Source organism: Siniperca chuatsi, linkage group LG12, assembly GCF_020085105.1.
Source record: "Siniperca chuatsi isolate FFG_IHB_CAS linkage group LG12, ASM2008510v1, whole genome shotgun sequence".
Taxonomy (NCBI): Eukaryota; Metazoa; Chordata; class Actinopteri; order Centrarchiformes; family Sinipercidae; genus Siniperca; species Siniperca chuatsi.
The window spans coordinates 6456645-6482959 of NC_058053.1; the positions used below are offsets into that span (position 1 = coordinate 6456645).

At 39.3% G+C, this 26315-nt stretch overlaps 3 protein-coding genes across 5 annotated transcripts; 1 reads left to right on the forward strand and 2 right to left on the reverse strand.

Annotated features, from left to right (window-relative positions):
* Positions 1 to 705: 705 nt before the first annotated feature.
* Positions 706 to 14269, reverse strand: parp14rs1 (poly(ADP-ribose) polymerase family member 14-related sequence 1). Of its 2 annotated transcripts, none has more exons than XM_044217760.1 (17): positions 14095 to 14269; positions 13889 to 13989; positions 13204 to 13234; positions 10228 to 10512; positions 8769 to 8993; positions 6392 to 8637; positions 5904 to 6131; positions 5450 to 5671; positions 4804 to 4882; positions 4274 to 4420; positions 3928 to 3990; positions 3542 to 3718; positions 3073 to 3291; positions 2360 to 2974; positions 1978 to 2114; positions 1589 to 1763; positions 706 to 1445 (listed from the first exon to the last, which is right to left on the reverse strand). In XM_044217760.1, the coding sequence occupies exons 1-17, from the start codon at positions 14267 to 14269 to the stop codon at positions 1162 to 1164; spliced, it is 5409 nt and encodes a 1802-aa protein (XP_044073695.1). In that variant the 3' UTR covers positions 706 to 1161. The 2 variants fall into 2 exon arrangements, with proteins under 2 accessions (XP_044073695.1, XP_044073694.1); XM_044217759.1 differs by having other exon boundaries at positions 1978 to 2117.
* A 134-nt stretch (positions 14270 to 14403) lies between these two features.
* parp9 (poly(ADP-ribose) polymerase family member 9) lies at positions 14404 to 23308 on the forward strand. The gene is made up of 8 exons (XM_044217764.1): positions 14404 to 14544; positions 15885 to 16775; positions 17050 to 17262; positions 17627 to 17842; positions 18310 to 18370; positions 18901 to 19370; positions 19611 to 19773; positions 19860 to 23308. Exons 2-8 carry the CDS (start codon positions 15900 to 15902, stop codon positions 20132 to 20134), a joined length of 2274 nt encoding a protein of 757 aa, XP_044073699.1. The 5' UTR covers positions 14404 to 14544; positions 15885 to 15899; the 3' UTR covers positions 20135 to 23308.
* On the reverse strand, positions 20908 to 25491 carry faima (Fas apoptotic inhibitory molecule a). Of its 2 annotated transcripts, none has more exons than XM_044217768.1 (5): positions 25338 to 25491; positions 24225 to 24355; positions 23835 to 24063; positions 22732 to 22781; positions 20908 to 22498 (listed from the first exon to the last, which is right to left on the reverse strand). In XM_044217768.1, exons 2-5 carry the CDS (start codon positions 24336 to 24338, stop codon positions 22349 to 22351), a joined length of 543 nt encoding a protein of 180 aa, XP_044073703.1. In that variant the 5' UTR covers positions 24339 to 24355; positions 25338 to 25491; the 3' UTR covers positions 20908 to 22348. The 2 variants fall into 2 exon arrangements, with proteins under 2 accessions (XP_044073703.1, XP_044073702.1); XM_044217767.1 differs by having other exon boundaries at positions 24225 to 24358; positions 25338 to 25485.
* Positions 25492 to 26315: the final 824 nt, after the last annotated feature.

Here is a 26315-nt window from a genome sequence, read left to right on the forward strand (position 1 = left end):
TTGTTTGTGGAGATGTGTTCAAATAAGTTTTGGAAGGAGGTTACTAATGTGGTCTTAAAGATTATATTTTATATTCCCTTGTTTTTATTGTACTTTTACCCTCTGGATCTTAATTTTAGAGCACAAGAGTATATGTTTATAGATGTGTTAAAAAGGTGATAAACCAAACATTGGTGTCAGAGTGAAAATGTTCAGAACCTTTATTGTAAAGGTTTGGAATAAATAACATTGCAAGGTAAACTGAGTGTTTATGAGGGAATGTGGAAACTGTTTATTTAACATTGGGTGATGCTGTAAATCTTCTCTAAATGAAGAACTGGGTCCTGCTTACACACAGTGTATATGTAATGGTGTACCATACAAGGCTGTTTCATTGATTTATTTGTTTGGGGTATATTTTTTCCTTTTTTTGTGTGTTTATGACAATATGGAAATTGATGATTATTTTCTTTCCCTTTTTTAAACATATATGTAATTTAACTGGTTATATATAACCAGAGATAAAAGTATGGAGAAAATGAGGACAATAGGCAGGGCTTGACATACTCTAAGAATATATATTTGTTAGAGAAAATTGCTAAAAAATTGAGTTGACATTTGTTTGGACAGTAAATCAAGATGCAAAAACTACTCACTTTACTATGTAGGCTGCTCTATTACACAAAAGCTGGACACAAATGTAGAGATTGAACTTTGATTCACAAATGCATACGCAGACAAGTTTTTATTATAACATGATATTCTGGAACAGAGCAGATACTTTCCATCGGCCTCATCACCTCTGTGTACAATGTTCAGTGCAATTACAGCGTACAACACAGGAAAAGATTTGTTTCAGCAAACCCTCTCATTTTCTTTTTATTCTTTGATTTCTTCTTGCATGATTACTCTATAGTATCACAGTTCACAGAGATATTTTCAAGGCATTATATGGGTCTAAATACTAATACTTCCATAAGTGACCCTTCATCATTATGGGTTGCTTGTAAACCAGGAAACGACCGCTATTATATTATTGAACTCATTGTAAGTTTAAACCAAATATCTTAAGAAGAAAATCAAATACATGAATCAGCGGATGATTAGCAAAGCGTTATTAAACATTGTCAGGCAGTGTAAAATGTAAGGCATTTGTTTTTGTTATGTCAGTGGATGGCTGTGTCACTTGAATGTAATCAAATATTCAGGATAAGCCTGGCTGTCATGGAAGATAATGAACATGGAGGGTCTGGCCACGTTGTCCACAACACTGTCGTACTTCTGAACGGAGACGGGGCCCTTGGACGGCGGTACGATCATGTGTTGTTGTCCAGCTGTGTAATCCCCCGTCAGCACTCGACAGAGGTACATGCACTTCTCCCCATTTGGATTCGGCTTGGAGTAGGTGTTTTGGGCAGAGTAACTTGCATTGACAGCAAAGTATGTGCCATTGCCATAACAAGCAGCTGAAAATGGAATAGCAGCAGAAAGTTAGTTAATCTGTGAGATACTTGCTATAATTTCCTCATATTATTTGTTTTTTCAAAGTACATATTCAGAAATAACTGAATATCAACTGTAGTGTTCTGAACATCCAGATTTTTCTCACCGTTTTTTCCTGCGTAACTCCTGTTGAAGCCGTGTTCGTTGATGTAGGCCACAGTGCTGTGGCAGGTCCCGTGGAAGAGACGTTTCTCGTTGTTCTGATGACCGTTTCTCTGCTCCATGTCACGCTTCTTGATCTGTAGGCTCTTCCACAACAGAGGGTTCTGGATCCTCTCAATCTGGGGGGAGGGAAAAGTACGTTTTTGAGTTTATGTTTATTACATTAACTGCTTTTCCTCTTCAATGGATTTTTAATACATTTGATTTGATTCATCATAAAATGTATGTGTGATTGATTTATTAACGTCACCTGATGATGAGACACATGATGATGGAGATGTGACAGCTAAAACATTACTTAGTACATACAGCGCTATCTTAAATGTAGCCTACCTTAATAATGGTTTGTTGACATGTGGCCTGGAAGAGATTCAGGACTTCAGTGTACTCTGTTGTCCCAGCCTTGATGGTGACGGCCTGACTCGAGGTGTTGGCTGGCATGATATCCCAGACCTCAGGGATGTCTTCATCTACTGTCATAATAAACAATTTCATTTTCATTATTCCTGGCATCACCAACATATTGGCATTATTTTTTGCAACTTCGGTGGAATAAAAAATCTGTGACTAGATAACAATATATACAGAGCTAAGAAAGTTGTCAATAAAAAGCATGCTAAACCTGAGAATACTTTATACTGACTTAACTTTGACTCAAATCTGGTTTGAATGCACTTTATTCTGACTCCATTATCAGAGGACACAGATAAGATACCTTTTAGTCTGTCAATGCGCTTTATCTCTAGGGTACGTCCATGGTTATCAGTGGCAGGTCCACTTGGCATAGTGACTGTGTAGTCTTGACCCTGGACTGTAACTTTTACATTTGATAGCTTCTTTTCCCATGCTTGCTCCAGCGTGAAGTTGGTCATTGAATCAAAACTCTGAAACTGAAGCCCCTGCTGCAGGTACTGCCAGTCTGCCATTGTGCCCGCCAGCTCCACTTTCTTCTTCAGCTCCTCCCCATCTCTCGCGACCCTCAGCATCTCATGGATCTCACTGCTGGCTTTCAGCACGTCCTTGCTGAGCCCCTCAATGGTGACTGAGACTTGGGCCTTCTTGCTCTCAGTCCTTATGCTCACGCTCATGGTCTTCTGGATGTCAACAATGCGCTGGTGGTCTGCATCAGAGAAGCTAAGGATGGAGTTGTCTGAAATGCACGTGCTGATGTGCTCTTTAGATATCAGGTCGTTGATCCACTGCTTGGCTGAGTCTACTCTAGCCTGTGACTCACCACAGATGTGGAAGCAAGCGGGGTCCACTTTCAGAGCCTCTATGACAAAATCCCCTTCTTTCCGTGGCTTGTCAGCACTTTCACTAATAAATAATGCTGAAAGAACAAATTCCAAGATCTACATTAGAATTTAACATGTAAAAGTGATTATGGATTAAGGAAATATGAACACCCAAATTCTTCACTGTACTTACATTTGATTTTGGTGCCGATGTTTCCCCAGAACCCTGCTTTATCTTTAGATTCAGTGGTTTCTCTTTGGTGCATACTGTTGTAGAACTCTGTTAGCATGGGTGGCTGAAAAATAACTATCCGGATTGTCTTCAGGGTACTCAGAGTTTTTTGGCTCACCACATCAATCACTGCGTCCAACATGGCATCTGCCACCTGCCTTGCCTGTACATTGCCTTGACCTAAAATGGTACAGCATAAATTACAGACTCTTGCACTAAACAAGCTTCCGTGACTGATGATGATGATGATGATCGTCTCTAAATGAATAAGATTCATGCATGAACATTCCCTTAAATGTCTGTAAAAAAAAACGTGTTCTGTGGAATACAAACCTAATCAAATCCCAAATGATTGCAAACCCAATTGAATCTGTCCATTTGCAATAAACACATCATTCATCAAACACCACATTCTGTGGATAAATCTCACCTGTGCCAATGGCAGGAAATGAGACAGATGTGTATAAGTTTTTCACACACATTTCAAGTGCCTGTTTCACAGTCTTGTTGATTTTTCCTGGGTCTGTCTGTCCAACTATGTGGAGGATCTTCTTACACTTGAGGTTGCCTGGCTGGGTCATTATCATGCCTGGGTTGGTCTGGGCACCTAAAGGTGTAGACAGTGGATTTGAACCATAACAACCATCGGTGTGTGTGTGTGTGTGTGTGTGTGTGTTTGTTTGTGTATTTAGGTAAGACTTCTGAACAATCTTGAGTTATGATTACAGAATTGGCTTAATAATTGACTCTTTATCCATGTCATTACCAAGCAAGAAAATTGTTATACTGTGTGGTTTGGTGTAAATGTTTCCTTACCAAGGTTTTGACATTCTGCTTCAACAGCCTGACCAGCTGCTTCCAGAATAGCCTTCGATACTCCTAGAGGAGAGAAAGATAAAAACAGATATCATGTAAAAAAAATCTATATAAAATCAATATATATAAATATAAATTGGAAGACATGATTACTGCGAGAGGACAAATTTTTGTGTCAATATTGATGTTACGTGGGATTCACGTGACAAATCTGTTGCCTTGCAGTGGATAGTGATACCTTTAAAGTACTATCCACTACATGTAAATATTTACATTAAATCAAAGAGAATCTGAAATTATAATTATTTTGCATTATTGAAACATTCCAGTTCTCGCTATCATTTACCTGACTTAAGAGAGAAACTTTCATTGGAGGAGTTGATGATGACATCAGTGGTCTCCTTGGTTATGTCTCCTGTGACCACCTGTACAACCACACTTCCCATTTTGGTCTCATGCATGCCTGAGCTCGAGACAACTTTAGAGAAGGGACCTTGAGGCAGTAGGCACAAATAAAGAATTACAGCAATGCAAAAATCCATCAAGTAAAGCTTTTTGTTAAAAAACAAATATGATTCTGTATTGTTAAAATGACCAATTAGTTGATCGACAAAAATAGTATAATTTGATAATTACTGAAGCATTCAAGTCATTCAATAAGTAAAAATACAAAGTATTTTTCAGTTTCAGTTTTATAAATGCTAAGATATGCCTGCTTTTTTATTATAAAATCAATATTTTTTGTTGGGTGTATAAATAGACTATAGTGCATAATGATATGTTGTTTAGATAACTGTTCTTTTAATCCTTACACATTTCTAAAATACAGCATTACATTGTAATTGCACATTAAAATGTTGCAACAATGTTGCCTACCTGGATTTTGTGGGGAACTCGAGGGCACAGGACCACCTGAGGATGTGGGGAACTTCTTCTTAAATTCATCACTAAAAACCTGGAGACAGAATCAGAGAGATACCTGATACCAAAACACTCACAAATATCACAACAAAGCAGAAGAAACACAGACTTAATTGACTGCCCTTTGTTAACAGTTCTGTAGTAGTGAGCTATTACTGGTTGATATTGCTGATTTGTCTGATTTTCATGAAATCACACCATAACTATTCATGGCTGGCATTTTTCAAAGCATTTACACTCTGAAATTACCTCTCTTTATAATAGTTTTCATGATTAGTGGCAGGGTCTACCATTCCCACGTGCCCAGTGGCACTACAGGGGAAAGTTAAGAAAAAACATTATGCAATGGCCTCTGACGCAATACAAGCAACAACCAGGCAACATCAGTTTTTCACTTTTGGATTTCCGACAAAGTAGCTGTTCAAAGGGAGTTTGCTGCCCCCAGAATTCTGGGTTGCAGTTCCCACCAGTAAGCACTGGTGTCATCAAATCAACCAGGACTAAAATCTTAAAGATTATAATTTTAATTTTATTTCACTGTTTAATTTTAGTTTAGCACTCTGGGAATGAAAGTACTACAAAGCCTGTTTTCTTGCCTTACCTGGATTGTCTGTGCATCTCCTGAGTAAAGGATGATCATGACCTTCTTCAGGTGCTTAGGTTGTTTCTTACTGCTAAACGCTAAGATTTCATCCAACATCATTGAGGCTACAAGGTCTTTTGGGAAACCCAGGTTTCCAGTGCCGATGGCGGGGAAGGATATGGAAGTCAGACCACTGTCCTCTGCCTTGCCCAAGCAATCCTTGAAAATGCCACTCAAGATCTGGAAGGCAAAGCATAAATGCTATTAGTATCTAGGTGCAAGATATTGAAAGTTCACGATGCTGTTGCATCCATCTGCAACTAAGATATGATTTGTGACCTCAAACAGAGCAGACAATAGCTGAAGTGTTGTGTTATACAAATTAGCAGGATGTTTTCCATGATATAAAGAGAAAGGTAAGAGAAAATACACATTTTATTTAACACATAATATACACAGTGTAATGCTTTACCTTTTCAGCTGTGCTTTGTCCTCTGTGGTGAGGTGCAACGGCATGAAAGATTTGTTTGCTCTTCAGGTTGCAGCCGTCAGTAACAATGATCTCCCCGACATTTCCACTCGCTTTTTTTGCATTAACCAGCTGCTGAAGTTGGGGTCCAGCCACTCTCAAGATGGCATTTGAAACTGCCCCTTTGTTCAGTGCAAGATCTTCAACCACAGAATTCACGGTCACGTCCGTCTAAGAATGTGTTAAAAGAATGTTATCAGTTGCATGTTCTTCATTTTACAACATATTTTTTTAGATAATAGAACAGTCAAGAATCAGTGCTGTTCGAAACAGTTAGAAAAGAATCAGACCCTATAAAACCACATTCAATTATGGGGATAGTCTAGAGCTAGAGGATAGGGTCAATAGTTAATGCTACATACTCTAGTAGTTTGTAGTCCCTTAGTAGGCACACAATAAATTGGTGAAGGATAATAAAAAATCCAAATTACCGTAGCATCCTCAATATTTCCTTTCATGAGAGTGATGCCCAAACCCTCTTTGGTGAGCACTTGACCCAAGCAGTCTGGGTCAGATCCTGCAGATCCAACATGTTTCACAGGTGGAGACTTGGTGACTTTGGTAGGGAGAGTTTGTTGAGAATGACTGACACCATTATTTCCAAACTCCTTTCTGACAGCTACCTCCATAGCCTGAACAGCACTGTCGTCATTGTTCACCAAATGGATCCTCTTCAGGGTGTTGTCATCATACTTGTCATCACAGTGTTCCTTCACTGCTTTGATGATGGTGACTGCACACAAATCGAGAGGAAAGCCTTGGGTTCTGCTGATGGCGGGCAGAGCGACAGAGATGCAGCCGTGCTTTTCAGCAAGTTCTAAGCTTCCTTTAACGGCTCTTTTCAACTGTGCCAGAGCCTTCTGGGGTTTAGCTGAATCAAACTTGGGTCCCACTGCATGGATGACTTTTTTGCAGCAAAGCTGCCCCCCCGCCCCAGTTATGACACAGTCTCCAGGCTTGAGCTGTCCATTCAAATGAATTAGTTTGTCACATTCATCCTGCAACTGAGGGCCAGCAGCATTAAGAAGTGCTCCTGCAAGACCTCCATTATGTTTCAAGTCCTGATTAGAAGCATTGACAACGGCATGCACTGGGTAGCTGCACATATCTGCCTTGCAAACGGCTATTTCCACTCCATCAGATGTCTGAAGCTGGTACACAGGTTTTGCTACTTGTCTGTGGTCCTGTCCACCACTAGTCTCATCAACCAGCTGGACCAGGCAGCCAGTTTCACTCAAGAGTGAGGAAACATACATAGTTTCTTTATCTTGGAAGAACTTCTTCACTCCAGGCTTGGGGACTTTTAAACTTTCAAAGAACACAGAAGAGACCAAGTTTTCAACCAAGGTCTTGCAATCTGTGACATCAACTCTAGAACCACTTAGACAGATGGCCTCCTTTCTGTAAGACACCACCACTTTGTCTTCCACCTGCTCCAACCCAGATGTGTCACATTTTTTAATGTATTCAACTATGGCGTTGGGCTTGACCACAATAGTTTCTTCAACTTGAGCATACTGTGTTAAGAAGTCCTCAAGTTCACTGCTAACTTTCCTGACACTATCCTTGTGGCCAGACACGACGACTTGTTGGCCAGTGGTGTGGATTCGAATTCTCCCGCATGACTTATTGTTGGTGTTCTCTAGTTGACTGACCAGGGTCTGCCACTCTGGCTTCTCCAGGACATTACAGTCTTCAACATCAATGTATTGAGATATTAGCAGCCTTCCCAGATGGTCTTCAGCATCATTCAGATCTCTGTCAGAAACAGCAAGGAGCTGCACCCTTTGTGCGTTGATCTCAAACGCTGCATTTATTCCATTAGATGTGAGGAGAGCATTTGTAAGCTCCTCTTGATGCTCATCCTTCAACAAGTCAAGCACAAAGTTATCTATTTCTAAAGTCTGACGTTTTAATGCAAATATTGCATCATATATAACTTTGCTTGCTGCCAAGATCTCATCCCTTAAGCCAGTTACTATCAGACTCTCTTTCCTAACTGATATTTTAAGTTCTGGGTACACATGTAGCAGCTTGTCCTGAAGACCATCTTGACACAGGATGTGGAAACTCGAGGATGACACGTTGATTTCTTGGGTTACGCTCGATTTCTCCCTCTGCACCCTTTTGACAATCTTGTTTATGACTTCACAAAGAGTTTTCTCTAGTCTGTTGACATCAGCCGCAAGCCCAACCACTGATAAGACACAACTGGCTTTATCAGGCACTACGACCACATCCTCATTCAATAGTGTCTGTCTGATCTTCTCCTCAGACTCTTCCCATACCTCTGACTCTGACTGAAGCTTCAAGGATTTGAATTTTGACAGAGCTTGTGCAAAGGCCGACTTCACAGTATTCCTCCACTCTTTGACGATGGCTTTGGCATCCTTTTGCTGTAGTAGTGAAGACACGGGTCTTAAGCATACAGTAGATTGGTCGAGGTTTACGTTGCAGAAGTGTTTTGCCAAGTGACTATGAATGGTCCCTGCTGCTGACTTATTGCCATTTAGGTATCTCCAGACAGCATCATCAATGGGTTCAGAGACAGCAGCAGGGAGTTTTAGCGAAGGCATGTCCTTGCCATAGAGGGCTGTTTCCAAAGATGTGTAAAAAGGATAAACTTTGATCTCTTTCTGTTTAATGTGATGCTTCTTCTTCATGATTTTCTGAACAGCTAAGGGGGAGAAATTACAAATATGACATTGTCACATTGTCTAGAATTCATTTAAAGGTGTTAATTGCTGGTTTATTATACTACATATACATTCACACAGTAATATTTAATATGTACTGTAACTGCACTACCTTTATGGTCTTTAAAGGTGATGATGGCAGACTGATCCACTTCATTAAACACGACAGTTTCCACATCCCCACCTGCATTCTCAAAATATAGGCAGAGGACATCTTCACTGAAATGTCGTATGTCTTCAACTATAACTTGCTCTGTGACTTCAAGAGGCCGCACTGATAGTCCCTTCTTCGTGAATGTCCTGTTTTGGGGGCATCTTGTCACGAAATTGGTGTTTTCTGTGAGATAGTGATAAAAAGTTATGGTAGTTAGGCAATGACACTTTCATAAAACAACACAAACAATATACAGCTCTTTCAGCTCTCTTAGAAAGCAAAACATCAGCCTTGTAAAGACCTTTGATAAGAGGAGGTGAGGAGGAGTTGTTGGGGCAACTGCAAAAGTGATTGATGGAAAATGTTCACTTTCCCTAGAGGGAAACATGCTTCCAGCATATACACACATTCAGTGATTTAAAAGCCAGTGTTAGGTATACACAGTGGGCTTCTGTCAGATTGGTATAAAGTTATGTTGGGCTGCATGCATGGACACTTGGGACTATCTCATATCCACTGGATGCTGGATCTTGAACAGGGCTGTTTGGGCAAGTACCCATGGCCCTCCACAAGCCAAAGAGGCCTCCATCTATATGCATAAATAACTGTAGATTTTTCCTTATCCAATGAATTTCAAAAATATGAACTGACCAGTTACAAATTGTAAGTGCCTCCTTTGCAATGTTTAATGTACAGTATCAAGGAACAAAATGCATTCAATGTGTTTTTTTAGATTACGAGGATTCACACGGTGCATTTCAGTGAAAAACACTGAAATTAAACATAACTTTGTTGACAAGAAAAAAAAGCCAAAAGGTATCTTTATGTTCATCGATGATATAATAAGTACAGAGGTTTGTCAGGTTCTATGGTCAGTGCATTGCTGATCAATAAGCGTATATTCTGGCATATATATCTGCATGTTTTCTGCTGGCAAACAGCAGAAATGTTATATTGGCTACCAATATTCAGGGTGACGACGCCTCGACGACATTTTTTATCCGTGCTGCCCATTACGGGTCTGGGAAAATGCAGGAATTGAGTCATTTCTCACCACTCGCAAGAATTAATTTATTGGTGTAATTCAGCTTAGTGTTATGTCTTACTGCAGTGGTCATGTTAGCTAGTGCTTTCAGCTGTCTATCAATGTGTGGCATGACATAAATATGTTTTCTCATGCAAATTTAATTCTACAAAAAGGAATTGTTTTGCTTGTTTTTTTTTTTGTTTTTTTTACAGCAGCAGGTTTGTGTTTCAAAATGCTGAGGTTCCTCACCAGAGGTATGCTGGAGATTATACAGGCACATCCTTGTTTGTACAAGGAAAACCTCTGTTTATGTTGAGGTTTTTGGAACCATTAATACACACACACACACACACACACACACACACACACACACACACACTAAATGAGTACCTTTTCCACTCTGAAAAGTCACCACAGCAGAGGAGATGGTAGGAATGACTTCCAAAGTGAAGCTTTGGGAGGCAGATGGAGAGTCAGGATCTTTTAAAATGTTCTCCACCAGCATCTCCAAAAATTCCCGGTTTACTGTCTCTGGAATATTTCCTAATACAGCCGAAGTGGAACAGAAATCTTCCTCTGCTGTCTCATCGTCTCTGCCTTTCGCCTGTGTCTGAACTTCGGCTGCAGACGCGCATTCATCAGTGCTCAACTGTTTGTCGTTCACAGGAACATCCGCTGTTAATGAGACATGAAGGTTAAGTGATTGAACACACATTTCTTAATGAAGTGAGATAATATAACACTAAATAACAGCCAGCCATAAATAAAATCTCTTTTATTTCAAGTGTTTCCCACACATTACATTTATTTATCCACCTACACCCATAAAAATGTCAATTTAAAAAAATAATGGAATTGTTTTTTATTTTCAAATTTGAAAGTGATGCTTAGGTTAGTGCAAGATTCATTTTACAGCCCATCCTGCTTCCCTCATGTGACAGTGAAAGTTTCACAGTGACAGTAGTGAATTTACAGTATACCTGTGCCAATCTGATAATATAATCTTGCTTTTCAGTGTTGATAAAATTACATAGTTATTACCTATGTATCATTGTCTGAAAAAATAGGTAGCCTGTCCTAAACAAGACTGCAGAGTTATCAACATTTCTTAAAGCACAATACCTTTTTATGTTTTTGCACATCTTGCTAGCCTATTTACCACTAGGAGTCTCTGTGCACCCTGTCAACACTGACTGGGAGAAGGGGGGAAGTTGATGCACAGCCATTTTAGATAGATCATCACTGTGACTTAAAATAAGTCTGACACTGCTGGGCTGTGGTAATCTATTTTCATGTTATTGATGTTTAAATTACAATTAACCAACTACCCAAATAGAAAAACTATAACTGAGCAAAATAAAAAGGGGAGCCAGAGAGAGAGAGGGAAAGAGAGAGAGAGAGAAAGAACACAAGTGGACAAAGTATGAGAGAGAACCGAAATGGAAACTAATTTTATTTGTGCTTATGTAATGCATTTGTTTAGCGGTAAGCTGGCCTAAACAAGTGCCCAACTGGACCGGTTCAGAATGTTAAGTTCCTCAAAACTGAAGCTATCAGTGAAGTTGTTTAATGTATTATTAGAAATAATCAGAAACAACATTTAAAAAAAAGAGACTGGGTTGCGTAACAGCAATACATTAACAAGCTGTCATTGAGAATAGGTTTATGTAAAGATGGTGGCTTCTTGAGTTATGAAGGAAAACACAACATCTAAAACTCAGAGCTGCGTTCTGTTTAGCTGATAGCTTGTGATGATTCCTTGGCTTTTGTACATTATTACCTCATGAACATATGGTTACATTTGCTACTGCGGATGTAATGTGCAACAATGTGTGAATGTTTCAGTATATGTTAAATGACGTTAAAGGGACAGTTCACCCCAAAATCAAAAATACATATTTTTTCTCTTACCTGTAGTGCTGTTTATCCATTTAGATTGTTTTGGTGTGAGCTGCCGAGTTTTGGAGATATCGGCCGTAGAGATGTCTGCATTTTTTTAATATAAGAGGACTATATGGCACTCGGCTTGTGGCGCTCAAAGCACCAAAAAAATACATCTGAAAAACTCAACAGCAACGTCTCTTTCCAGAAATCATGACCCGGTTACTCAAGATAATCCACAGATTTGTTGTGAGCAGTTTCATGTAGTAACTATTTTCTTTCTACCGATAGTTCCTACATGAAACTGCTCACACCAAGGTCTCTGGATTATTTTGAGTAACCAGCAGAGCATTGTTTATTGTTTATTTTAATTATTATGATTGTGTAGTTTGTGTTAATATGCTCTGGCAATGTTGTATTGTATGGAGTCACGCCAATAAAGCCACTTGAATTGAAATTGGGAGTTGACGTAGCTCTCTCTCTACATGGCTGTGGAGCAACCGTAGCGACGGAGTAGGCTACAGCAACTGGGAGTAAAACCTAAGAAGCGTCCAAGAAAAGTGTCTGATGCTCCAGATAAAAAAGAAACTCAGCGTTCAGATGAAGGATTACAGTCAAAAAAAGAAAGCGATCAACAGCGAGGACAAACAGGGATAACCACTGGTGTAGCTTTAGCTTTTCCTTGTTGGAGAGCGCTGAGAGAAAGGACTGAGGGCAGACACAGATATCACGTTACTGTTCTTGGACAGGTTGGTATTTGTAAAATATTTGGAGTAGGCTATGTAGCTATTACATTTACTCTACCTAAATAATGGATTATTGTCTTGGAACTGTGGAAATTTCTCTGTATTTCTGTAACTATTTCTGAACACGAGCCTGGGGCGAGCTCACTGTAGACATACATCATAAGCACGCGTCGCCAGCGTTTGTGTAATTACTCTCACTGCCAGAAGGGGAGACAAAGGTTCCGCACTCCAGCTTTAAATACAGGTTTTAGCGCATTTGTTTTCCTACATACTAATACCCGATAAAATAACAATAACTAAAATCTTTAACAGAACAAAAACATACAAAAGGTCTGGTTTGAGTGGGAGTGAGGCTGACTAAAAGGGCAGATAATATTTGACCACAGGAATGAGGAATGACTTCCTGTTTTCACCTCAACTTAGTTTGAATTAACTTATTATTAGTAGGCTATATTGACATTTATATTTTGATGTTCTGTTTTAAAAAGGAAACCAGACAATGGATAAAATGTATGGTACATAACATGTTTACATTATGTATGTATTTTTAGCTACTATAAATTCCCTTCATCACATACATATACTGCACTACATGAGAAGATGTGTGTGTGTGTGTGTGTGTGTTTTGAGACTGCGCAAGAAGCAATCACATATTAAGTCAATCTTGACATCTATCTTGACATTTGACAACAAAAATCCCTGTTACAGACAGGCTAAATATTTTAAAATGAGTACTTACATTTCTTGTTGAGATTATCAGAGGGAGCTTCCTGTATAGAATAGGAAAACAAATATTTTAATCTCCTTGTTTTTAAAAAAAAATAATAATAATTTTGACATCTCATGTAACCAGTTCCACGTGGCACAATGCCAGCTAAATGTCAGCTGGTTTGAAAAGGAATCCAATCCAACAAATGTTGTCAGTTTTTGTGTCAAACTCCCTTGAAACAATAACGCTTTCCAAGTGTTTTGTCTGGTATAGACCTCTATGATATCCAGACAGCAGGAACTGAGAAGACGATAAATCGCAGAATGCAGCACCGCCTTAGGTTTATGATTATTCACATGACTACCAGTGAGATGGAAGCTGTACTGGGACAGCTTTCTAACTTTTCTATTCTCTTTTACAGCTAGTTCCTCACTGATAAGAACAACAGTCCCATTTAGAGACTGTGGGGTTCCAAGGATCCCCAGAAAATGAGGAATACTTAAATATAATTGCTATTTTATTTAAGGGTAGGACAGAAAGTGTATGTTATGTATTTTCACTTGCTCTGTGACACATGGCCATTAGCCACAAATGAAACTACAGGAACCTTTGCAGGTCTCACATTGGGCAGGGCACACCTCGGTTGCTGACACTTTTTGCTGTGTGTGACAGACTTTTGACAAACTTTTCATAATGACTTTTTGTTCCCACTTACCTGCGTTGTTGTCTCCTCTGTAGGTAAACGTACGGTCACCTTCAACACGCCTTTATCCAAACTGATCTGATGCGCCTCTTTCCCCAAAACATTTTGTTGGTCTGAGAAAATGAATTCACTCACTCTTAATTAAGAAGTCATAATCTGTTAATGCTGACAAAGGAAAGTGAGCTACGGTCTAAGTTAGGTTATCGGGCCAAACTCACCCTCCTTATTGCGGAAGCGCAGCAGCGCTGTCCTGCTGCCATTTTCATAGTCAACTTCACAGTCGCCGCCGTTAGATTTCTTACTTTGAAAGTATTTCACTAGTTTGTTTTTTATTCTTGGTACGTTGTTTTCTTCAAGCTCGACGAGCAGAGCATGCGAATACGCGTCGGCCATCGTCGCTGACCCGACACCCTCTGCCCTGCTTTGCTTTCACTTTTGATTCTTAGGAAATGAAACGGTGAGTTTGTTTTCGACGTTGTTGTCGACTCGAGGGTAGTCATGAAGAAGTGTTGACGCACAATGGGCTGCAGCTAAACGGTGATCAAACAAAAGAAACGTCCAATAAAACGAACACTCAACTTGGCTAACATCCCGAGAGGCAGCTTGGAGAGGTCCGCACCCCACCTCGCTCTTTCACTTTCTGCTTTTCCTCGGTACTTTTCAAGGTGGTGAGTGACTATCTTCATATCTCAGCACAATACGCTTTATTTTGTCCTTTAAACTGAAGGTATGCTTTGCTGAATTTAATATATGCGTCAAAATACATGTTAGACTTAAACTTAAAGCTAGCATAAAGCAATTGATTTTGTTGTCTCGTGAGCACCGTGCGTCAGATTGCTCGCGCTCATATCCCTTGTACAACCAGATAAAATAAAATGGCGGTTTAATTAATCTATAGCTGATTAAACTATTTTGAAAAGTCTAAATAAATTTGGAAACAGTGAAAGGGGCACATATAATCTCAACTATATGTGTCTTTTACACATTTACTAATCATAATCACATTTTGAAAGTCAGTACTTCAATGACGTCAGTGAGATAACTGCAGGGACATGTAGTATTGAATTTTAGACAAATGTTTTGGTTTCTCTTTGTAAAGTTTACACATTTTACAAAAAGTAAAGCATAATAACATTCTTATATATACCAACTGCGAAGTAGTATACTAAACACATTAGTACGTAGTCTGTACTATACACAGTGAGCAGGTGACTGATTATTGAGTGGAAATCAGTCTATGGGAATAACCTTGTATATCTGTCTCCCTCTACTGGAGGGAAAGGAAAACAGCACTTATTTACAGTACTTATACTGTGAGACCCCTGCAGGCTAGTCAAATTCTTGTTAGGTTATTTTCCATTGCATAGTAGGACATTTCAGACCTGATAACTCTTTGCTATTAAATGTTTAAATGATTATATACATCCATAAAACTGTGATATAGTGCACTGTGTGTCAGTGGGTTCCTGGCGCTTATACAGCTGCCTCAGTTAATAGCCTCAGATGAAGTTGTGATTCCCAGCCAGCCAAATACAAGCTACATACTTAGTATATAGGGGCTCATGCTATGTATGGAATGATATAATTCCATTGAAAGACCAGTGGTATGGTGAATAACTGTCTTTATATTGAACCAATAATCAAATTATAGCCCTTTGATTTATTAAATGAAGTCTATGATGTTCTTCCATTTTGATTGATAATTGACATTTCAAAAATTCGTCCCTCTCCTGCAGTTACTGTTTGATTGTTTTATATGGCAATTTATGGCAATTTTATTTATATTGCACATTTCATTACAAGTAAACTCAATGTGCTTTACATAGAAAGACAAAATGTAAAAATATAGGCATAAACATGAGAGCACAGGTAACATTCATTTGTGTTTCTTGTCTTGATCCACTTTGAAACATCAGGCGTATGCATGATGTTTAAGCTGTGACAACGCTGAGGATCAAATATATTAACCAAGCATTGTACGATTTACTCACACAACGTTTTTTCATAGCTCTGTTTAGGAACCATGGACAGTAAATTGAATATTCCTCTTCATGGGGCTTCACTTCACATTGTGACACAATGTAGATCTGCTCTGAGTGATGTCCTTCAAAGCAAATTTGGATGTGTGGTCACCATCGATGGTGTGGAGTTTGAAGGAGATGTGAGCATTGCACAGAAGAAAAGGCCAGAGAAAAGGTTTGCTGTTGTACTGCATACAGGTGTTCAGGTGTCTGTGTGTAAGGATGATCTCACCAATTTGGATGTGGATGCTGTTGTGAATGCTGCTAATGACCGTCTTCAGCATATTGGCGGCCTTGCTCTTGCTCTGTCCAACGCCGGTGGTCCAAAAATCCAAAAAGAGAGTGATCATTACATCAACATGCACGGCCCCTTGCACACAGGAGATGCAATTATCAGTGATGCTGGGTCATTACCATGCAAGAAGATTATTCATGCTGTGGGCCCACAACTACCTTACAATCCCATGATGTCTGACGTTTCTAGGGCTGAAGTGCACTTGGAGAAGGCCATCAGGAATATTCTTGACAGAGTTAAGGAAAACCGTCTGAACACTGTTGCCATTCCTGCTATAAGCTCGGGGCTGTTCAACTACCCCCTGCGAGAATGTGCACTCACCATAGTGGCAACTGTGAAACGCTACTATGCAAAGTCTTCAGGACATCTTCCTAAAGAGATCCTGCTTGTGAACAATGACGAGCCTACGGTCAGGGAAATGGAGAGGGCCTGCCATCAGATATTAGCCCCCTACCTGCCCCCCACATACAGTCAGGCAGCAGCAGCAAGCAAAAGCAGAGGTGATGCCAGAACCTCAACACTTACTGTCGAGATTGGAAATGTCCATCTGACACTGAAGAAGGGTAGAATTGAGGAGCAGCAGGTAAGAATCTGTGATGTTTCTTCCTTAATTCATTCACTGATTATTTACTTATTTCATACATTTTAGTGTCACTGGCTGCTTGTATGAACATTTATCTTTTTGTTAAACAGTATGTTAACAGGTGCTTTGTGTCAAATGTTTGTTTGTTTTGTGCGTATATTGAGCTCCAACAGGTTATTTTTCATATTTTCAGGGCTTCTGAATGTATACCAATACGCTATCATTTTGTTCTGATACCTTTTTATTTACCATCCTTGTTTTTGTATCCTCTCAGACAGATGTCATCGTAAACACAGCGTACAACCGAAACCTGAGCAGTGGTCAGATCTCCAAAGCTCTATTGCAGAAAGCTGGTCATGGAATGCAAACAGAAATTGATCGTGCTTCTATGACTCGCAGTGTCATCATCACAAAACCCTACATGCTGCAGTGTAAACAGGTGTATCACACTTTTTGCATTGAAAAGGGGAGAGATACAGCGCAGCAGGTACAGTTTAACTGTTATGAGGCATTTAAGTAAAAGGATAATATATTATGTTCATAGTCTGATATATCCAAAACTGTAGACACCGTAAATCGAATTTAGATTAAATATGTCATATCTCCAAAACATATTGTATCACAGAGTTAATTTGTTTAAATTAGTCTTTTTGGTGATATCAAGAGAGCACATTTTCCAAGTAGCATTAAATACAGCTCATTGCACAGATAATTATAAAAATAGCACAACTGAAAGCCTAGAATGCATACTGTTAAGAAAGTGAATATCATTATACATAAACTGTTTATGTTGTACTGTAATAAGAGCTTGAATTTGTCTATTTGTTTGTCCACTTCTTCATTCAATACAGATTCTTTACACATCAATATCGGATTGCTTATGGTTGGCATTCACAAATAACCACAAGTCAATCTCCTTTCCTGCCATCGGCACGGGAGGCCTCGGGTTCGATAAAAAAGATGTTGCCCAGATCATGTCCAGTGCTGTGGTCAACTTCGCCCAAAACGTCTCACTGAAGATAGAAGTTTATTTTGTTATATTTCCTACGGACAAGGACATATTTAAGGTTGTACTGCAAAAATGCTCTTATAATATTAGAATAATATTACCGTATTGGTCATGTGTGTCCACAGCGGGTGGCTAAAATAAAGGTTCCCTGACAGTAATCATAAGAGGAAGTCAACTTAAACAGCTATGAATAAAAACCAAAATGCTAAACCACACAAAAGGGACAGATGAATACAAATGGTGAGAATCAGTAAAATATTGTAAAATGTGTTTACTAATGAGTGATGACACTTTGTATGAAGTCGCTATGATCCTAAATTGGTAAGGGCAAGTTACAAGTTATGAAATCTGTGCTGTGAGACACTCCCTACACCTGATGAGAACTGTTGACCGGGTTTGTCCAGTCACACAAGTTCAGTTGCCAACGCTCTCTAACTTGATAACTGAAGGAAATGTCATGTATGCTTTGTGAATTGTCTCATACAAAAGAAATGAATACATATATTAATGACCTTCTCTTTCTAGGCTTTTGAGGAACAAATGAGATATCTCCAGCAAACAGCATCTCATCCCAACTTTACACTTGGTAACACAACATTTCAGTTATCATTTCATGTACACAAAGGTGACCTTTAATGCAGGTACTTATGGGGATGATGGGGATGGAACGCTTCGTACCACTGCAGTGCAGGACACTAGCAGAATCTTGAAATTTGCTAGTGTTGGGGATTTCATCGCAGTGATCATTTTATCACCACTGATTTTTGTCAGTCATGCCATTGTGGTGTGATAACGCTGTCGCAGGCAGGGATAATTCTGAACAAACGCTGCAGGGATCAGCTGCCGAGCTTGATTCAAGAAACAACTAAATTTACATTGTCCTTGTAGTGACATCCTCCATGTCTGCATATGATTTGTCTCTGATTAGATTTCACTCTAGTTCACTGTTTATTGCAGAGGTTACCTTAGAAGCCAGTGAAGCTAATGTAAAACTAGTCAGCATAGTGGGAATGCATGTTTGGCCAATCCTGTTGACGAAATTCTAAAAAAAATAATAGTGATAGTGATCCAAGATTGCAACACTGATGGTGGACTTAGTGATGTCTTCTCCACCAGCACGTGAGCACAGAGACGACAGCCATGGCAGCAGAGCTCCCACTCCACAGATCAGCCTGAGCAGCCTCTCTAATGAAGCAATACGCGAGGCTGAGCGGTGGCTCCAAGATCTTCTCTTCTCCTCTGGCTCTGTCGTTATCTGCAACAACTTCATCCAGCACTTCGGCGAGCAAGAACATCTGCAGCTAGCCCGTCTAATCGAAAAGGGCGTTTCCATTGAGGAGTTTTTTGTGGACGGTCATGCAAGCATAACTCTAAAAGGGGATTCATATGAAGATGTTGCAGTTGCTGGGTTGCAGGTGGAGGCCATGCTTTGCAACATCCAGAGGGAGTTTGTCAAAGAGGAAGAGCGGGACATGCTTCTAATGGCGAGTGAGAATGTGTCCTTTGAAAGAAAGACAGTTGACTCAGGCCCAGAGTACTCTGAGATAGTATCTGCCTTCAAAAAAGAGCGGCTGCGGATATTGAAGGTACAGTATGCAAAATGCTCGACATTGTTGTAGGAAACTATAAAGCTTTGTCATTTGATTGTTGTGAAAATTAGATGTTTTAATGTCTTCACATGGTTTCGTGTATTTAAATTATGCGACACTTTACAGACGAGCCCTTTCAAAGTGGACATATTACTTGTGTTTGTACTGATATGTTTCAAATAGTGTATCAATTAGCTGCAAGTGTCTTATTTTGAACCAGTGTAATATTATTTTTAGGTGGACAAAGTGGAGAACCCTTGCCTGAAGTATGTCTTTGGCCTCAAGCAAAAACAGCTATGCTGCTCCACTCCTCCTCGAAAAATGTTTCAACGCATACCTGTGCAGTTCTGCGAGATGGTTTGCCAAATTGGATTCCACGCAGAGTTTGCACCTCCTGAACGTATGATAATGCTTCTACAAATAGCATTTGATAATGCAAACAAATTCTTTACCGCTGGTCTCTTATGTATCTTCCTCTGTATACAGGCCCAGCATATGGAGAGGGCATCTACTTTGCTGGCACAGTGAAAAAGGCCACTGCAGTGTGGGAGGTGCCAAACGAGGAGTATCTGTACTTTGTGGAGGCCGAGGTGCTGACAGGAAAGTCCACCCCTGGTAAACCAGGCCTCATTCTGCCTCCTGCTGTGGGGACAGACCCACAAAGTTTGTATGACAGTGTGAGCGGAGGAGCTGATATCTCTGTCATATTTAGTGGTTATCAAGCTCTGCCCAAGTACATTATCACCTGTAAGAAAGTGTGAAGAGTGATTTCCTCAGGGTTCATTGTGTTGCGTGGAACTAAATGTAAGATTGCTTCCAGTGCTACAGAAAACTAAACAATAGTAAGTTCTTCTAAATCAAGCTGAAATGCACTCTTAATGAATCTATGTACTATTAGAATAAAATGGCTGTTTGCATTACTCCTTCAAACCATATATTGGAGACCAGTAGCACAGTATTACAGTGCAAACACAGATGTCAGGTTTGTTTTTCTTGAAGCTGAACATTGATTAATTGCAGCTTGAGAAAGATGTGTCTTTAGTTTTGAGTTTCTTATTTTTTCATTATAAGTTTATTTCTTTTTGGGTGATTTTGGGTACCAAACAGCACAATCATTTGTATATCAATCAAATGTAAAAATGCAAGAATATCATACTTTTAATAACAATGGCATGAGTCGTTTGTTTAGCAACATATTCTACCAGTGATTGTAAACTAGTTTCATTTAGTTTAGAGGATAATATAATAATATAATATAATCCTTCATATAACAGGTGATACGTTTTGGTCGGCAGGTAGGCGATGTGCATTACAGCACTACTACAAATATAGGATTGTAACCGAATTGTAAAATGTTCATGAAACGATGACGATGGAAATTGATGACAGTGGGACGGAGCACGAGTGCAGTGTGCCTGATGCTGATATCAAAATGAAACAATGTAAAGAAAAGTTTGATTCATCGTATACTTTTTTTCTTTTGACACCTAATTGGAAGTCACCACCACTTCAGAGAATATCGAAACACAGACCATGACTTTTAATAATTTATATTTGAAGATCCTTTCATGAAGCTCAATGAAACCTGATCAGCTACATGGATTTAATGAAATCCAAAACAATTTACATTTTACAAACATACCGTAACAGTAAACAAAATAAATACATGTATAAACAAAGCTTTAATACGGGACATACAAAGACATAAAAAGCGGTGCCTCATATTGTTGTTACAATAACACAAATTTTAGAAATCCCAGTATATTGAGCATGAAAGTTGTCATGGAGACTTTAACAACAGGGTGGACCTTGAGATTTGTTTTGCTGTTGGTCTAAACACAAAACTGTTGTTGATGGAAAGTTTTCACTGTATTTAGTAGTGCTCAATAAAATAGTAAATGTCTCTCTTTGCAAAATGTAAACAAGCATTTGAGATACATTGGAGAAATGTTCAATCTTTAATTTGTAACCATGACTTTATAAATGCGTTTAGCTTAAATTCTGTGTAACCACAGCATCTGGCCTTTACATAAAAAAAGAAACTAATAATTTGACAGCACAACAGAATTCCACACATCTCTGAAGACGACAGGGAGTCTGTTTGGATATCAGCAAGAGATTTACTTCAGCTGTGTATATGATTTATTACTGGCAATAACGTCACATCTGAACGATTGTCTATGAAATTGTTACAGCTTTTATATTAAATTGTAGACAATAGGATGTACACCCTAGGATGTTTTGACACATCTACAGCAGTGTGCTAAAAGATAATTACATATTACTGTAATATCAACTGGCTGAACTAATCATACAAACAAGTCAACATAGGACTAAACAAAGTTCACTCCTGAGCAGTGCACACTGAATGATGCTACTTTCAAGGAATAATCTTGTACCCTGTATTTAATCCTCCTACTGCGCAATGTTGAAAAATACAAGAAAGCGAGTATGAAGAGCAGGGAGAGCAGGTTGAGTCTGGGGTTTACTGGGCCAGGTTATTTGTAAGGTGGGTGGTTGTTTTCTACAAAATGACAACATGTACAGTACATCTGTAAGAGAACACCAGCAGCTCATGTTAACGACCGGAGGGCTAACCGAGCTCAGCTGAGTTAGATAAATATGGCACATCTGGCCTCCAATGTTGATAATGTTACTGAAATTGATAGTATTTATATCAATATAAAGTACCAGTTTACAACTCAAAACTGTTTTTCAGTGTGAAGTTAAATATTGAGACAGTAAATCCCTTTTTGTGATGCAGGTCCTGTCTTCAGCTCGTACTATATTAATTACAGGACAACCTTTACAGTACCAGAATATGGCTAACATACCCTCCAGAGCATGGGACATCCAAACGTAGGAGCGCATACTGTATTTTTGTCAGTTGGTCCCCGACTCAAACAGAGTCACAAGAGTCACACACACAAACCAGACCTCTGCTTTCATATGAATGTAAACACACACACACACAGTCACTCTGTGCATTCAGTTATCTCTGTGCCATCCACGAGCAGTGTGTGAATGATCCCGTCTCGTCTCTTCCCGCTGCTCACAGCCTTCACACAGCAGTTGTGGTCTCCGAGTGTGAAATGTGTTTCTGTGCCATCATCCACAAACTCCCCCTGCAGGGGGCAAATCAGACACAAGTGTGGACAAGAGAAAGCAATCCTCAGCTCCATATTGTCAGCTCTGGAGCTGGTCTATATGCAGACAACTGTAGAACCACAGACTGTTTGAAGCTTTCAATCCATAGAAGTTTTAGTTTTGTAGTTTTGTAGTGCTGTGGTTTCTGACTTTAGGAGACATGTATTTTTATTGCATAAAAAAAATCAGTATCAGTTACTGTTATACTCACTGCAGTCTCAATATTTTGTCCATTACACCAAACATCCATGGTGTCTTTCTCTGAAAGAAAGAAAACAGACACTGAAACATGCAACTGTTGGGCAATAAAAGTGATGTGACTGCCAGTTAACAGTTCCTAAACAATTCGCAGTTTGTTTCTAATGCTTGAATGTTTGAGTTTATCTGATCACCTTGTGGCTTCCCAGAACAACAATGACCCGATTGGTGTCTGTTCTGTCCATGCGAGCGGGAACATATTTACGGGGGGGGGGGTCACATATTAATGTTTATGATGGTTTATGATGGACGATATTTAAACCTGCACCAAGCTCAGCTGCTGTTGTCACGGTCAAAACTGCAAAAACATGCATCATGTTTCAGGTACTATAGATCCATCCTGTCTGTCCTCAGAATCAGCACCTGATCAGTACTTTCTCTGTGCAGAGCGTTTGTTATTATCTCCTTACCTTTACAAGTCCATAGTGGGTTAGTTTCTGCTCTGTGCTAACAAGAGATTACGTGTCAACAAAATGTACACCAGTGAAAATTCTGAATAAATGCATCTGGGGATGCACAGATACCATGCAGCCTCACTCTCACTCTATTTTGATTATTTTACTGCTGAGATTTATAGTTAACTATTGCACACTAATGTACAGTAGTTGTTACGTGTTGCACATGCTTCAGGTGGTATGCTGCCTGATCAACTGTAAGCAGTGTAATTGTAAGAAGGATTAACTTGCCCAGATGACAGAGGTGGCTGAAGATGGCATGAGGCTTAAAGCTGTTAAAGAGCTTAGCCTCAGCTTCAACATAATATTAGTGGGTAGTTCTGAAGGGGCAAAAATCGCACTATGCTAATTATCAATCCAATATCTATACTGATTGAATGAACAAATAAAGTATAAATAAGTATTTCTGATTCTGATAAACCCAGACACTAAAGACATTTAAAGGTGGATTCACCTTACAGCAATTGGCAGCAATTGGTATTCAAAACAACTCACTGTACTGCTCAGTATTCATATTGGAAAATGTTGAGTATTGACAATGACGTAATAACTAAATGATCAGGACAGAAGGTGAATAATATCCAAACACAGAGAGGCTTACCCAGGACCACCCTGCAGTCAATGCCGTCCAAGTTGAGGACCCAGGTGCTGGTGACCTTTGATCTGTTCTCCATGTACTTCTTCAAGCTCTTCCCGTTGATCTCCAAGGTGTACTCATAGGCGAAACCACTGACTGCATCAATGTTGATGGTTGCTTTGGTGTCCGATTTGCCCACACTGAATGTCTCCTTCCCCACAAGTTTGAACATCCAGTCCCGCCTCAGTATCTCCTGCAGTGTGATATAAGTACAAATCAGAAATAAACAGCTGCTAATAGAGCTGCCCTTGTAATGAAAAGCCGTGATTCATAAAAGGGGTCAGGTTGTGTAATTAAATACGTTTAGTCTCACCCCGGCTTAACATTACTTAAGATCATGATCCATAACGTTACCTTTCCATCAACGTAGATGACCCTCTTTCCGGTGGTTGTGCCATGTTCAAACTCTATCCTGTGGACTCCATCACTCAGTGCCACCTCCCACACACCGGCAAGATCATTCGACATCCTACCTTCCTCAGAGCCTGCTGGAGGCGAGCAATAAAACAACTAGACTAACTTGCTCAGTGTCGAGGCAAATGCATGACTAACGTTAAACGCTATCCGCCTAACGTTAACTAGCTAACAAACTGACGTTAGTTAGCTAATAATAAAGAAGTGAAACCTAATAATACTATTATGTGCAGGTTTAAGTGTATCTCCACCTGTAGACACTGCTACCTAAGTGCATAAATTAGAGCTCATAATGTTAAAACATTAACAATTAGTTAACTCGGCAAACATGGCTATAGATAACGTGGGAAGTTGTCGCTGTTTGTTGCATTACAACTTCCGGTGTCAGGGTATCCCTTTCAAAATTACAGCAGGCAGCGTTTTAACTAACAAAATATTTGTATATAAATATATACATATACTATATTTATAAGTGGCTCTCGTGTGTGGTTTCTAACAAACCATTTAATGACAACTTACTTAATGGCTAGTAAAACCTTAGAAAAGCATGTATGTATGTGACAAACATTTAACAGAGTAAATGAGTATCTTACAGAGCCGGTGGGGGTCGTGATATAGAAATATTGATGTGGAAATATCATGGATGTATAACTTTCACATCAATATTTTTTCTTCCATGCACAGAAATATTTTGTTTAATCCAAGTTTCAACAGTGTTTTAAGGCATATTTGCTCTACAGTAAGACTCATATTACAGGTTGCCACAAAGCACTAAAACATTAGCTTCCAAAATATCAGAAATAGGCTGGTTGACACAAGGCGGGTACTGATTTTCTTTGCTATCAAACTGTCGTAGCTGGTTAAAAAAGTAGCTGGTTTCAATAAACTTGGATTTTATTTTGGAAATTAACCGGAAGCATTACTGCGTCGGTCAAGCTATATGCTGTCTATCTTTTCAATAGCTTTGACCGCTATCGTTACCTTCTTTGCTACAAGAAGATAACCTGAGATATTAGGTTAGGAATATCATCCTTCATTGTACATCGGAATTACCTTAATGGTCCTGAAGTAAACGCTCTATCTCAGTGGTTAAGAAATGATCAGCAGGCCACTTTTCGGCAGTTTATTCACAGGAAGTTAGCTACTGCAGAGAATCAACAGAGGAGCTGAGACTATGCTGTTACTATGGTAACATTATATCCGCCTACGTACAGGCTTGACCACGCCCTCTCGGAAAAAGCAGTTTATAAATCTGATTTCGAGTTTCAGCCGAGTGTTGTGCACAAGCAGAAGAAATCAGTAATGAAACCTCAAGGGTTGCCAACTTTCAACAAATAGCTGGAGTGAGATTCTGATTCTCAATGGAGGTACAATACTGCATGTCAGGCAGGTGCCTCAGTTATAAAATGCTGCAGCTTTCATATAAGTTTGTTTTCATTTGTCTAAGTTTTGAGATATATGTCTCTGATATTTCTACTTCGGCATCCACCTCTAATTCAATGTAGGTGAATGGAATTTACACAGACATCTCTGTGGACAGTTTTCAAAGGGGCTATTTCTTAATATTTCCATGGAAATGGTATATAGTTAATTCTGTCTTTATTCTCCCCTGTGTTCGGCATGGATTCTGGAAAGAGATGTTGCTGTTGATTTTGTGAGCATTCCATTCACCTCATTTGTATTAAAGGTGGGGGCAGAAATCTCAGAGAAAAATATCTCAAAACCTGGACAAATAAATCCAAATCTATATGCATGGATAGATGCTAGTAAAGGTAAGTGTAGTAATTTGGGTGAACTGACCCTTTAAAGAGTGGGGGGGGGGAAATCACCTCCATGAAGCACCAAAGTCCAAAATACAACACCCAAATATTATTAAACATTGCCTCAAATATTCAGTCAATGGCAGACAATTAATAGGTTATGTTTTAGCAGTTGAATTTATGATTTTTTCCTATTAACATTAGAGAGTTTGTGTTCAGTAGGCTTATACTGTATATGCCTACATATCCCTTATCCCTGTAATAATAAACA

Coding starts and splice junctions, on each gene's coding strand:
- parp9 (XM_044217764.1), top strand. CDS start 15,900: ATGGACAGTAAATTGAATATTCCTCTTCATGGGGCTTCACTTCACATT. Junction 17,263..17,626: donor GGAGAGATACAGCGCAGCAG/GTACAGTTTAAC, acceptor CATTCAATACAG/ATTCTTTACACATCAATATC. Junction 19,371..19,610: donor AGCGGCTGCGGATATTGAAG/GTACAGTATGCA, acceptor TATTATTTTTAG/GTGGACAAAGTGGAGAACCC.
- parp14rs1 (XM_044217759.1), bottom strand. CDS start 14,269: ATGGCCGACGCGTATTCGCATGCTCTGCTCGTCGAGCTTGAAGAAAAC. Junction 2,975..3,072: donor CATCGGCACCAAAATCAAAT/GTAAGTACAGTG, acceptor TTGTTCTTTCAG/CATTATTTATTAGTGAAAGT. Junction 1,764..1,977: donor GTCAACAAACCATTATTAAG/GTAGGCTACATT, acceptor CCCTCCCCCCAG/ATTGAGAGGATCCAGAACCC.
- faima (XM_044217768.1), bottom strand. CDS start 24,338: ATGTCGAATGATCTTGCCGGTGTGTGGGAGGTGGCACTGAGTGATGGA. Junction 24,064..24,224: donor TCATCTACGTTGATGGAAAG/GTAACGTTATGG, acceptor ATCACACTGCAG/GAGATACTGAGGCGGGACTG. Junction 22,782..23,834: donor TGACTGCAGGGTGGTCCTGG/GTAAGCCTCTCT, acceptor TCTTTCTTTCAG/AGAAAGACACCATGGATGTT.